The sequence below is a fragment of the Anas acuta genome, chromosome 21 (assembly GCF_963932015.1).
Source record: "Anas acuta chromosome 21, bAnaAcu1.1, whole genome shotgun sequence".
NCBI classification, from domain to species: domain Eukaryota; kingdom Metazoa; phylum Chordata; class Aves; order Anseriformes; family Anatidae; genus Anas; species Anas acuta.
Window position 1 is genome coordinate 4,924,150 of NC_088999.1, and position 12,484 is coordinate 4,936,633.

At 63.6% G+C, this 12,484-nt stretch overlaps 3 protein-coding genes across 3 annotated transcripts; 1 reads left to right on the forward strand and 2 right to left on the reverse strand.

Annotated features, from left to right (window-relative positions):
* Nucleotides 1-775: 775 nt before the first annotated feature.
* Nucleotides 776-2,433, reverse strand: ZNF593 (zinc finger protein 593). The gene is made up of 3 exons (XM_068657860.1): nucleotides 2,199-2,433; nucleotides 1,346-1,408; nucleotides 776-1,215 (listed from the first exon to the last, which is right to left on the reverse strand). The coding sequence occupies exons 1-3, from the start codon at nucleotides 2,393-2,395 to the stop codon at nucleotides 1,074-1,076; spliced, it is 402 nt and encodes a 133-aa protein (XP_068513961.1). The 5' UTR covers nucleotides 2,396-2,433; the 3' UTR covers nucleotides 776-1,073.
* Nucleotides 2,434-3,599: 1,166 nt separating this feature from the next.
* Nucleotides 3,600-4,448, forward strand: C21H1orf232 (chromosome 21 C1orf232 homolog). Its single transcript, XM_068658155.1, has 4 exons — nucleotides 3,600-3,659; nucleotides 3,737-3,823; nucleotides 3,913-3,998; nucleotides 4,181-4,448. The coding sequence occupies exons 1-4, from the start codon at nucleotides 3,600-3,602 to the stop codon at nucleotides 4,446-4,448; spliced, it is 501 nt and encodes a 166-aa protein (XP_068514256.1).
* Nucleotides 4,449-4,664: 216 nt separating this feature from the next.
* On the reverse strand, nucleotides 4,665-12,450 carry FAM110D (family with sequence similarity 110 member D). Its single transcript, XM_068658154.1, has 2 exons — nucleotides 7,289-12,450; nucleotides 4,665-6,176 (listed from the first exon to the last, which is right to left on the reverse strand). Exon 2 carries the CDS (start codon nucleotides 6,096-6,098, stop codon nucleotides 5,061-5,063), a length of 1,038 nt encoding a protein of 345 aa, XP_068514255.1. The 5' UTR covers nucleotides 6,099-6,176; nucleotides 7,289-12,450; the 3' UTR covers nucleotides 4,665-5,060.
* Between the last annotated feature and the right edge of the window lie 34 nt (nucleotides 12,451-12,484).

The following is a 12,484-nucleotide window of genomic DNA, read 5'->3' on the forward strand; positions in this document are numbered from 1 at the left end:
GAGTCCCCAGCAGGCAGCAGGATGCGGCCACGAGACCGGGGGGCTGAGCAGACGGACAGACCCCGCTGTTAGAGGGGTTTGGGGTCCCTCACACCCTGCTCACTGACCCTACAAGCAGCACGGGGACGCGCTGTGCCTGCTGCCAGCCCTGCTGGAGGAAAGGAGGTCAGCGCTGAGCGGCATTAGGTAACGCGGCGGGGAGGGCTGGGGCCGGGATCAGCCTCCTGAACCCAGGGGAAATAGGGCCAGCTCCTGGGGGGGCCTCGAGGCGAAGAGCAGGGGGCAGCTCCGAGACCAGCAGGCGCAGCTTTCCCCTTCCCCACACAGGCTGGCTGCTGCCTGCAGCTGCCCTGATCCCCCTGGGGCAGGGGGAGGACAAATCTGGGCAGCTTGCATGGAAATAAATCCTTTCCCTCCCCGCAGAGCTGTGGTGTTGTTGTGCCTCCTCCAGCTGCTCGGCTCAGCCCCCCCTGTGGGAACTCACAGCGGTGACACCGGGGCCACGTCACCCCCGCGATGGGGATGCAGCGAGGGGGATGAATCGTGCCACACGCACGGCCCCAGCCCTCTGGGAGCATGAAATCACCCCCATGCAGTGATTTTTAAGGCACCGAAACTCAGTGGTGGTGTTTTCAGCCCAAAACCTGCTGGGGAGGACACCAGCTCACCCCCACCCCACAAAAAGCTGCTTACTATGAACCCAAGTGCTCGACGGAGGCTTCATTCACCCACGCAGCTCCCCCCATGCCAAAAATCAGACGCTCACAGACAGCTCTCAACACCAGCCCGGTGGGTGATATATTTTAATGGGTGACTAACGAGGGTCTCTGACCCGCGGAGAGCCCTAAAACTGCCCCAAAAGCCAAGAGAGGAGCGCACAGAGTTTGCAGCAAGGAGCTGCCTGTCCTGTCCCCACAACGGGGACACGCGGGGGCACGCGGGGTCTCGTTGGCTCCTTCTCCTCGTTAGCGCCCGGCGAGGAGGAGCAGCGCTGTGCCTGTCCCGAAGAGTGGCTCTGTCACGGGGTTGGGGACAAAGATGTCCTTTGACGGGAGCAGCCTGGCCCCGGGGGCTCAGGAGGACGCCTCCATCTCGAGTGCTTCGTCCAGCGGCTGGGTCTGCACCTGGACCTTTTTTGGGGGGATGTAGGAGCCCATCCCCGCCGCGCGCTCGGCCTCCTCCTGCGTGTAGGGCTCCTCGCTCAGCTGCTTCAGCCTGCGGGTGAGCAGAGAGGTGTTGGGACCGTCCACGGTGCCCTAAAGCACGGTGAATCCCCACCGCAGCCCCCTCGGGGATCGGCCCTTAGGGTTTTTGGGGGGCTCAGGACCTTCCCCCCCCTCCTTACCTCTTCTTGTGCACCTTGGACCTGAAGTGCTCCTTCATGCTGGTCAGGTCCACGAAGTAGCGGCTGGGGGAAGAGAGGGGATGGGGTCAGGGGGGGTTTTGGGGTCCCCACACCTCCAGAACCAACTCCCCAGGTATTAGGATCCCCCCTCATGTAGGATAAACCCCCAAGGAGTCAGAACCCCCCCGGGCCAGCCCAGGACCCCTGTATCTGTTGCCCCCTGGGTCCTGTCGCCCCCACAAAACCCGTCACCATCCTCCTGGATGTGTCACCACCCCAAAAAAACCTGTCACCTCCTCCCCCAAAGCCTGTCACCCCCCCCCCCCCCAGGACCTTTCACCTCCCCCAAAACCCTGTCCCCCCCTCCAAAACCCTATGTCCCCTCCAAAACATGTCACACCCCCAAGGCCCTGTCACCACCCCTCCCCAGGACCTGTCACCCCCTGGATCCTGTCACCCCCCCTCCCAGATTTGTTGCCCCCTCCAAAAACCTGTGCCCCCCCCGACCTGTCACCCCTCTCACAGACCTGTGCTCCTCCCAAAACCTTCTGCCCCCCCCCAAAACCTGCCACCACCCTCCCAGACCTGTTGCCCCCCAAAAACCTGTAACCCCCCCCAAAACTTGTCACCCCCTGGGTCCTGTCACCCCCCCAAAACCCTATCACCCCTCCAGACCTGTGCCCCCCCAAAACCTGCTGTCACCCCCCAAAATCTGGTGTCCCACCCCAAAACCTTCTGCCCCCCCCAAAACCTATCACCACCCTCCCAGACCTGTCACCCCACAAAAATCCGTGCCCCCCCCCAAAACCTACTGCCCCCCCCCCTCCCTATTCTCGCCCCCCTTTTCCCGTACGCGCAGTGCAGGCAGTAGAACTGCGCGCAGCCCGGCAGGTCGGGGTCCGGCTCCTGGCGCAGCAGCCGCTGTGCCCGGCCGGGGCTGAGGTCCGCGTGGATCTCGTCCAGGTCCCGGCGGCGCCGCTTGGTCTTGGCCCGGCGCCCCTCGGAGCGGGCCCGGTGCGCGCCCGTGCGGCGGCTGCAGCGCGGGGCCATGGCGGCGGCGTGGGGCCGCGGGGCAGCACTGCGCAGGCGCAGGAGGATGAAGCCACGCCCCCTCTGGGTTAGCCACGCCCCCCTCTGGGTTAGCCACGCCCCCTTTCAGCGTGTGGCCACGCCCACAAGGGGATAGGCTCCGCCCCCTGGTCCGCGCTGGGGGGCAGCGCCCCCCCCGCTTGTGTCACCCCCCCCTATTGTGTCACCTCTTGGTGTCACCCGTCAGTGTGACCCCCATAGTAGCACCCCACCCGGTGTCACCCCCCCCACAGTGTCACCCCCTGGTGTCACCCCCCACAATGTCACCTTTCAGTGTGTCCCCCACCCAGTGTCACCCTCCCAGTGTCACCCCCCCAACATTGCCCCCCCCCAGCATCCCCCCACCGTGTCACCCCCCCAGTGTCACCTCCCCAGTATCCCCCCCCAGCATCTCCCTCCCAGTGTCACCCCCTGCTGTCACCCCCCCCATGTCACCCTTCAGTGTCCCCCCCTCCTGGTGTCACCCCCCCATTGTGCCCCCCTCCCAGTGTCACCCCCCCAGTGTCACCCCCCACTGTCCCCCTCTGGCGTCAGCCCCCTCTGTCACCCCCCTAGTGCCACCTCCCCTATGCCCCCCCCCCAATGCCACCCCCCCCGGTGTCAACCCCTGGTGTCACCCCCTGTGTCACCCCCCAGCCCTGCCCACCCCCCATCCCCACACCACCCCGAGCACATCCCTGCCCCCCCACGACTGTCCCCCCCATCCTGCCCCCAGGGTCCCAAGCTCAGGACCAGTGTCCCCCCAGTGCCCCCAGTGCCCCCAGTGCCCCCCCAGTGCCCCCCCAGTGCCCCCCCAGTGCCCCAAGGTCACCGATCACGTTTCCTCCTGGCCGATCAGTTACACATTGGGGACACGGGGAGGGGGGGGGGTGACAGCAGTGACCCCAACACCAGCCCCCCCATGCTCTCCATGCACCCCCATTACCCCCCCCCGGGGTGAGGGTCACTGGGGACCGAGGTGGGGGGGGGGCTTTGGGGTGCCCGCAGCAGCCGCCCCCGCTGTGCCCCCAGCTCGGGCTCAGGTTCCCCTTTGTGCATCAGGCCCTAAAACTTTAATGAGGACACCGGATCGGTGGGTGGCACCGGGGGGGGGGGCCCCACACCCCCCCCAAACCCCCCCTCCTGCTCCCCGGCACCCATCGGCTCCGTCCCGCGGCCCCTCACCATGACCCAGGGCTTTTGGGGGCTCTACAAGGCCAGGGTGCTGCAGGCCCTGGGCGAGGAGGTAATTTGGGGGGGGGGGCATGGGCGGGCAGAGCCCCCCGGCCACCCCCTGCCCTCACCGGGGGGGGTTCATTACAGGGAGACCCCCCCGAGCTGATGGAGGCGGCTGAGCCCCCCGTGCCGGCGGAGGAGGGTCCCGGCCCCGTGGCGCAGCTGGCGAGGAAGGTGAGGATGAGGAGAGGTTGTTGAAGGGGGGGGGCTGATGTGGGACCCCCCTGGTGACCCCCCCCCCCAAAAAAATGCTTGATCCCCAGGTGCAGGGGGTGGGCGCCAGGGGCTGGCGGAGCCTCTCGGCCCTCTTCGCCCGCGAGGACGAGCACCGGCTGCTCAGCCCCGACCAGTAAGTGGTGGCTCATTGAGGGGGGGGGCCCAAAAACACCCCCCCCCCAGGGCTCCGTACCCCCAATATCACCCCCACCCCGTCACCTGGGGGGGCTCGGACACCCCCTGGTGCATTGGGGACGGGGTGGGTTGGGTGAGAAGGGCCCCGCGGTGACGCCCCCCACCCCGTTCTCCCCCCAGCCCGCTGGCTGCTTCGCCGGCAGAGCCGCCCCCCGCCCCGAAACCCCCTGGTTTTTGGGATCTTTTGGCTACCAAGTGGCAGCAGGCGGCGGCCCCCGAGCCGGAGGAGCCCCCGATAACGACGGAGCCGGGGGACAGCCCCGGGGAGCCCCCGGGGGACGAGGGCCCCGACGATCTGAGGGAGCCGGAGGAAGGGGCCTTCAGGTGGGGCTTCCTGGCCTGCAAGCTGGCGGAGATCCGAAATAAAAACGCCCCCAAGGGCAACTAGAGGAGCAAGAGGAGGCTAAAAACCCCAAAGTGCCTTTTCCCGGAGTGTTTGTGGTGTTTGTGGTGCTTTCTTTGCCTTCGTGCCCCCCCCCCCCAGCAGCCCGGTCATTGTGTCCCCAAGGCCTCAGAGCTGCCCCAGACCCTCCGGGGGGATTTGGGGGGCACCACCCCGAGCCCCAAAGCATCGCCCCCAGGCAGAAACCACACACAGCCAGGCTAAAAAAAAATAATACAGGTTTATTGAGCCCTCCTCCCGGCCTGACGGCCCCTTTCCTGGCGAGGACAGCGTTGAGGAGGGGGCTTGGGCTGTGCCCCCCACCCCACCCCACACCCAGGAACAGCAAGGACCGAGAGGAGGGGACCCAGCGGGGGACAGCACCCTGCGGACCCCTGGGGCTGAACTCACCCAGGGGAGCCCCCGGGGCACCCCCCACCCTCAGCCCTGCGTCCACACCCCAAAATCCATCCCCCAAGGGGCAGCCCCGCTGTCCCTGCCGGCCAGCAGCAGCCGCACGGTGCCGGGGCCGAGGACACCCGCGGGGTGCTGGCCTCCTCCAGCCTGGGCAAGGGGCCGCGTCCTGCCACCCCGACCCCCTTGGGGGGGCTCCTGATTTCACACCGTGGACTCCTTGGCGGCCGCCCAGGCTCGCTGGCAGCCGTAGAGCCACTTGATGACTCGGGCGTTGCGCTCCACCACCGACACGGCGGAGCAGAGCCGGGCGTCCTGCTCCTCCTCGCCCGGCCCCGCGTCCTCCCCGCTGCCCCCCGAGGCCTGGCTGGGCTCCCACTCGCAGGAACCGGGGAATTTGGCCGAGGAGGCGTTGTCCCAGCCCGCGGGCACGAAGCTCTCCTGCCCCAGGCCCTCCACCAGCGCCCGGTCCAGCCCGCAGTAGTTGAAGAAGCGCTCCTGCTCCGACAGCGGCAGCGACAGGCGCAGCCCCAGCGTTGGTTTTGTAGGGCCGGGGGAAGAAGCGGGGGTCTGGGCCGGGCTGGGGGCTTCGGGGGGCTGTGCCACGGGGCTGCCGGGCAGCTGGAAGCTGTTACTGCCACTGCTGTTTCTGCTGGTGGTGGCGGTGCCCGGCGTCCTCGGCTCCTCTCGCTCCGTGGGCACCCACAGCATGGGGCTGTCGGCGGCTCCGGGGAGCCCTCGGGCTGGGGGGGAGCCAGGGGGCTTGTCCCTGAGCGGCCCCTGGAAGAGGCGCCTGACCAGCCCGTAGCCCTTGTTCTCCTTGTTGGTGACCGGGCAGTCCCGTTTCTGCCGGTAAATGATGAGCGAGTCGGGCCTCAGCAGACGCTTGCCGCTTCCTCCCCTCCTCAGCACGGGGGATTGGGGGCACGGCGGCTTGCGGGGGCCGTCGCGGCTCAGCTCCGAGCCCTGGCAGAGCTCATGGAGGGCGAGCAGGCGCCGGCCGCGGGGGGAGAAGCGAGGCGAGCAGCCCCGCAGCGCCGGCTCCTGCCGGCTGTTGATGACCTGCTGCGATTTGACGTATTTGGCTTTGTCGGCCTCCAGCCGCTCCACGGCGCTGGGCGTGCGGCCCCCGCTGCCCCCCGCCACCTGCTCCCGCAGGTATTCGGGGCCCCGGTTCAGCAGGCGCAGGGGGGAGACGCCGGGGGAGCACGGGGCTCGGGGGGAGCTGCCCAGGGGGACCATCGCCTGGTGGCCCCCAACCGGCTCCGGGTGGGACGGGGACCCCAAAAAGCTGCTGGGCTCCTGGACTCAGCTATGGCCCTGGGGGGAGAGAAGAGAGACGGGGTTAGGGCCACGGACAGGGTTAGGGCCACAGATGGGGTCGGTATCACCAGCAGAAGGACCTGGGGGCAAAGCAGGGACCGGGGCTGTCCCCTGCCCCACGAGCCGCTGCAGGAACAATCACGGGCAGGAAGAGCGAAGCGCCGAGCATCCGCCGGCTTCACCCAGATCCCAAGAGCGGCTTCAAACAGGAAAAAATACGGCAGCCACCGCCTTATCTTTATGAGCCCAGGGACAGCAGAACAAAGACAGCGCCGGGGAAGCCAGCGAGCGGCCCTGGCCCTACCTCCCGGCAGCGGGGCCGCGTTGGCCGGGGCCGTTTTGGCCAGCGGGGTTTCCGTGTGCCGTGCGGGCATCGCGGCTCCCCGCAGTGCTGGCCTGGGCTGGGTCCTGGCCCCGTTTCCCTTTTGGGGAAGGAAAACAAAAGAGCTCGGGGCAGGTTTATTTTAAGCGGAGGCTGCTTGCGGCAGACGGGCGGCAGCGGGGGCAGTGGGGTCAGCCCGGCCTCCCCGGTCCCTCTGAAGCACGGGGATCCCGAGCGCTGGGATAAGAGATCCTCTGAGCCTCTCCTACCTCCGTTTGTGGGGTTCAAGGGGCAGAGGGCTCCTGTGAGCCCTGTGGGCTCCTGCTCAGTTTTACCCGAGCATCAGCAGAGGATGGGGACGGTTTGGAGGCAGCAGTGCGGGGCCAGGGCCATAAATCGGGCGGTGGAGGTGGGGCCTGGCCGGGGGCTGTAAATGCCCGAAGCAAATGGTGGCCCCCAGCAGAAACCCAAATGGCCGTGAGGAGCCCGCTGTGGGGACGTGGTGAGGACAGGCAGAACTAACAGAGAGCAAAGAGCCGGGAGCCCTCGGCCCCAACACGCAGCCCCCGCAGCCGCCCCGTGTTACAGCCGGGTAAACTGAGGCACGGAGCTGTCCTGCTGCAAAATCCCAAAACTCCCCGGGTTTCGGGATGAGCTCTGGGGCTGTTCAAGGGATGCTGCCCCCACACGTGGTCCCGTCACCCTTCATGGGGCACAGGGTGCCAGCGTCCCCATACCCCCAGCCCCATACCCAGCAGCAGAGGATGCAGAGGATGCTCTCGCTCACCTGGTCCCTCGCAGGGGTCAGGGGTGGCTCCGTGTTGGTCTCCGCTGCTCCTGTCCCCGCAGCCGCCAGCAGCAAACTGAGCCCAGAGCCGCAGGAGCCTCATATAGAGGGGGAGGAAGAGCCACCCCATTAACCCCTCCCGGCCCAGCCCCGTCAGCACGGCCACCGCGTGCCAGCACCCCGCTGGTGTTGGGGTCCCCGTTCCTACAGCCTGCGCACCCCAAACCTCACACAGCCAGCATTAACCCCTCTCCTCCTGCAGCCCCAGCTCCTCTCCAGCCCTTTTTGCCTCCCTATGGGATCCAGATTTAGGGCCGGGCTCCCCACCACCCTCTGCCCCTCGGGGGCTGGCAGCAGCAATCTCTGCCTCCTTTTAGGAGGGGACCACCCTGTCCACCCCTCACACCCTTTGTATGAGGAGCAGGAGGGTGGAAGCTCACCCACCCCATCAGCTTTTCCCCCTCCACCTGCCCTGGAGATGCTGAGCCCAGCTCCAGAGCAGGAGCCCCCCGCGATCCCCCCTTCCCCAGGGTCCCCGCAGCGAGGAAAGGTCCCGGAGCCTCCTCTGTCGGTGTCGAAAGGGTCAAAGCCAGCTCGGAGCCAGGCAGGTTCCTGCCTCCTCTTCCCCCGGGAAGGGCTGTAAATTGCAGGAAGCCACAAGGACCGGAGCCAGCCCAGGGGGTTATTTTTACCTCTGCCCTCTCCCCTTCCCGGAGGGCCGAGCATCCCCCGGGCCCCACAGCCCACCCTAAAGGGGGACCCGGGCTCCCCAAAATATTGTGCTGAGGAGCCCGAGCATCCCCAGGGACCTGCACCAGCTCCCTGCATCCTTCGTACATCCAGGAGGGAACCAGGAGGCTGTACCAGGGACAAAGCCACGAAATTTGGCACGGGACCTGCAGGTTCCCTTAAGGAGGGGGACATGGCCGTGAGCCTGCCCGCCCCACACCAGTTCCTTCCCGCAGCACCAGTGTCACTGCTGGTGTCGCTACCGGTGCTGGGAACGGGGCTGGGTCAGGGCCAGCACCCCCAGGGCTGGAAAAATCAAGCCCGAAGGTGAGGCTGGAGCAAAATCTGAGACACCAGGGCTCGCTGGGCTCTGCTGGCACAGGCAAAACCCCAGCAAAAACAAAATTAGGAACAGAGCCGGGGAGGAGGAACACCCCGAGCTGTGCTCCCAGTGACACCCAGACAGCGGGATGCTCCAGAGGAAAACGGGAAGGGGACGGGGACAAGAGGCTGAGAAACCCGTGCCAGGACTGGGATCTGCTCCCCACCCACCTCGGTTTTAACACCAAGCACCAGGACCGGCTGTTTCTCGAGACAGGTTTATTTTCCGAGCCGGAATTCAGGCGGCCCTTCTGGTAACGACAGCCGTGAGTAAGAGCAGCTCCGATTCCCTTTTTCTGTGGCGTGTCCCGGTGATGCACTTCCACCCAGCGCCTCCGCTTCCCCTGCCCTGGGAACAGGATGGACAGACAGACAGACAGAAGGGGGGGGGCACAGGCAGCAGGCACTTAGCGCGGAACTAAATTTGCACGAGCCAAATTCCTCGGGGGATGCAGAGTGGGGGGGGTTTGAGGGGTGCTCCCCAGCATCAGGAGGCCGGGCAGCTCAAGCCCTGGGTGTGGGGGCTGTCACCTCAATTTCTAGGTTGTGATTTCAGTGATTTCCCCAATTAATCAGCCTCTTGTAAAGGCACTGGGTGCCATTTCTTAGCCCCACGGACCCTTAAAGCTTCTCATTATTTAATTAAGCCTGATTGTCTTACAGCTTCAGCACTGACCGGCCAGTGACGAGGGGAGGGTCACAGTCACAGGTTTGGGTGCAGCTGTAGGATGCTTTCAGCCTGCGATGGGACAGAAGGTGGAGGAAGTCCCCTTGTCCCACAGGTCTGCCTGGGGCACAGAGATGTGGAGGAAGGGCTGACCCCTTGGCACCGCTGGGCTTCCCAGGGAAGGTCCCAAAACACCCAGCACATGCCAGGATATAACAGAAAATGAAAAATAACAACCCAGTCTGCAAACAAATGGTAAATAAGGAGATCCACTCCTCCGGAGCTCAGCCTGCCCACGGGATGGAGGTCAGGGCTCGAGGTGCCCTCAGCCACCTCTCCAGATGCGTTTCTCCTTTGCAAATCACTTCGCCACCGCCGGGACCAGGTGCAGACGTGGCTGAGGGAGCTGATACCATCGCCATCTGTTGCTACTTGCCAGTTCACTTTCCCAGCCCGCAGAAGCCCTTTCTGGGCTGAGGCCCATGTAAATACCAGAGGGGAGAGCAGCCCCAAGGAGCTGGCAGGCTCAAGGCTGTATGGCCGCAAGCCAGAGGGCTGGAGATGCACAAACGTGTCTTTGGGACGGAGCAGGAGTGGAAGGCTTGCTATACGAGTTTAAAAATATCAAGGGCTCAAATGGGCATAAATAAATCTGAAACCAACACCTCGTCTAAGGCAGCCACCCACAAGTTCGTGCAAGTAGGAACTGGAGAGCAGGCGGGCACAGGAGGGGACACGGAGCCTCACGCAGATGTTCGTGCCCTGCTGACGGGCAGGGCTCCAAACCAGGCTGCAGGGAGAGGCTGGCCTCGCTGCCTCGGAGTGCTCGTGCCAGCCTGGGAAGCAAAAAAAAGTCAGTATTTGGGCCATGGATGCAGGTTGAGAGAGGGAAGGTTACCACGATGGAGGGGTCTCCAAAATCGGAGTGTCTGGGCTGAATCCTCCACGTGCTGCAAAGGACCCATGGATGTTTTTGTGCTGTTTTCATTTCAAACCCCAGAGCACTTCCAATTCTAGCACTGCTGCTCCCTTCACCCACTTCAAGAAATGCAAAGCACATCAGCCATGGCCTCTAGCACCCAAACCCAGCATGCATTACCTGGTGAAAGCATTTGAGAGGAGTAGGATTTATGAGAGGCACCAAAGGGAGGTTGCCTTCCTCCTCCTCCTCCTCCCCAGGCCCATGGCAGCCACAGGGCTCTCCTCCAAGCTCAGCCCACAGGGCCCAGATCCCTCAGGAACTGTTCCTGCTCCAGGCACCCAGATAATCTGGAAACTCATCTGGGAACAAAGGGACTTGAAGAGGAGATCACCTGGGCCCTGGCTCTTGCAGCGAGGCACTGGAGCTCCTGGCTGATCTCTGGGGTCGCTCAGCTCCTCCATGCCCCCAAATCTTAGACCTGGTGGTCAGAAGGGAGAAGCAGCAGCAGCTCAGGCTGCGATTTTGACCTCCCAACCTTCCCCAAACACAGTGCAGGCACCCCGGACAGCTTGTGACCGATCCCTCTTCCTTAACTGCATGTAAGAATAGCCAGCACTTTGCATGAACTGCTCCTGAGCAAAAAGGAAGCGAAACCTGGCCAGTGCTCTGCAGTTCCTGAGCTGCTAACAAACAACAATTTATGTTTAAAAACTTGTAACGAGCCCTCTGAGGGGCTCTGCTTCTGGGGCTCACAGCACAGGCTGCCAGTGAGGACTGAGAACACTTCATGATGGATCCCAGAGAGGATTCGGGACATGGGACAGCGAGGGGCAAAGCCCTGAAGGTTCTCCCTGTGCTGCCTGCAGTCCAGAGTCCACCCGAGTGTGTCTGCTCAGGCACTGCACGAAGTAGAGAGATGTTGCTTCAGAGCGAGGGCATCCTGCCAAGGGGCAGGCAGGGCCTTATCTCCACCACAACACAACGCCGGAGCTGCAGCGGGGGCTGCAGTTGGCTGGCACGAAGGACAGCGGTGTTTGAACGAGCACAGGGCACCAAACACAAACAGCAGCTCGCTATGGAGCGGGGAGCTCCCGGCCAAACCCTGCCCGAGGACTCTGCACTCTGCAAAACGAGCAAAATAAAGCAGGGGGTGGGTTATTTAACCGACACACAGCTTTATTTAACTTCCAGGGTCTGTAACAGCGTTTCTTCAGAGATTTTAATTTGTTTTCCACGCACTAGGCATATTTCAAGTGTGTAGGTTTGCTTTTCTCCATTTCACGGGGGAGGGATTTAGCTTGTGTCTGTATTTAAAGTCACCGGTCTTACAGCTAACCAGAGGCGCAGCTCTCTCCTTTAATTAAGGTGCTGATCCTTTAAGGTGCTTATCCTTTAATGGGAAAGAAAATGTAAATCCCAAACCCTCTCTCTTTTGCAACGCCTGTGCTGACTTACAGATTTAACCACAGCTCCTGGCCAGGCGGGGACCTGCCTGGCTGCAGCACCAGGGAACACAAAACTCCAGGCGACGGTGCAAGCATGGAGGCATCCACGAGGCTACTGGAGGGGTAAAAACAGGAGGACAGGATGATTTACAGCAGCTCTAGTTTGTGCTAGTCCCACTCCCAGCCTGCACAGCCCTTTGTTCTGCAGCACTTCTAATTAAAAGCATGCAAACGACCTCAGCCTCTTCTATCATGTATAAGGAATCGCATTTCCTCACCTTTATTTCTAAGGTTTCTCAGGGCAGGTGAGACCAGCGGGATGCCAGCACCTTGTGGTCTTCAGGACACCGTTTACAGCTGGGTCAGCCCCAGCAGGCACCCGCACAGCCCTGGCACCAGCTCCCAACAAAACCAGGCTGGGTGAAACAGTTCAGACCCCGCACACAGGAGGGAAACGTGCCAGGGTACACCGCTACCAGCCCTCAGCTCCCTGCACGGGGGTTTGCAGCGTGCTGGGGAGGAGGGAACAGGACTCACCCACCGAGGAACAGCTTAGGGTTTTCTGGGTGAGGGTTTCCTATTCCAGCCCCTGTTCCCTGCAGGGGGAAGGTTTGCTTCAGAGGGAGGAGCAGCAGCAGCGCCCAGGAAAGCAGCAGCCTCTATTCACAGCCTCAAATCCAGTCATACCAGTAACAGGGCAGCCAGAGCCTGCCCGAGATTTCCATAGGGCCCAGGGTGGTACTCACTTTGCTTGTGGTAACAGCTCCAAGCACGCAGCGGCTGCAAGACTTCTCCTCTCTTAAATCCCATCTTATAAAAGGCAGCAGCACACCCAGCAGAGCAGCGCTTTGATTCTTAGGAGGCTCAGCAGAAGGCTCCACGTGGCCAGGGCTCATCTCAGCTGGTCCAGGAGCCAGCTGCTGGCACTTCCAGCGGGGCTGGGCTCCAACAAGTCCTCCAGCAGCACGTCACGTACCTGCCAGAGCCCCGCTACCCACACACCGAGCACAGCTCCTGGCCAGCCCAGCATCTTTTCCACCCTGAAGTCACCT

Excerpts from the sequence above, each read along its gene's own strand:
- ZNF593 (XM_068657860.1), bottom strand. The coding sequence starts at position 2,395 with ATGGCCCCGCGCTGCAGCCGCCGCACGGGCGCGCACCGGGCCCGCTCC. Across the intron at positions 1,409-2,198 it reads TTCTACTGCCTGCACTGCGC|CCGCTACTTCGTGGACCTGA; the intron begins GTACGGGAAAAG and ends CTCTTCCCCCAG. Across the intron at positions 1,216-1,345 it reads TCCAAGGTGCACAAGAAGAG|GCTGAAGCAGCTGAGCGAGG; the intron begins GTAAGGAGGGGG and ends GCTCACCCGCAG.
- C21H1orf232 (XM_068658155.1), top strand. The coding sequence starts at position 3,600 with ATGACCCAGGGCTTTTGGGGGCTCTACAAGGCCAGGGTGCTGCAGGCC. Across the intron at positions 3,824-3,912 it reads TGGCGCAGCTGGCGAGGAAG|GTGCAGGGGGTGGGCGCCAG; the intron begins GTGAGGATGAGG and ends CTTGATCCCCAG. Across the intron at positions 3,999-4,180 it reads CGGCTGCTCAGCCCCGACCA|CCCGCTGGCTGCTTCGCCGG; the intron begins GTAAGTGGTGGC and ends TTCTCCCCCCAG.
- FAM110D (XM_068658154.1), bottom strand. The coding sequence starts at position 6,098 with ATGGTCCCCCTGGGCAGCTCCCCCCGAGCCCCGTGCTCCCCCGGCGTC.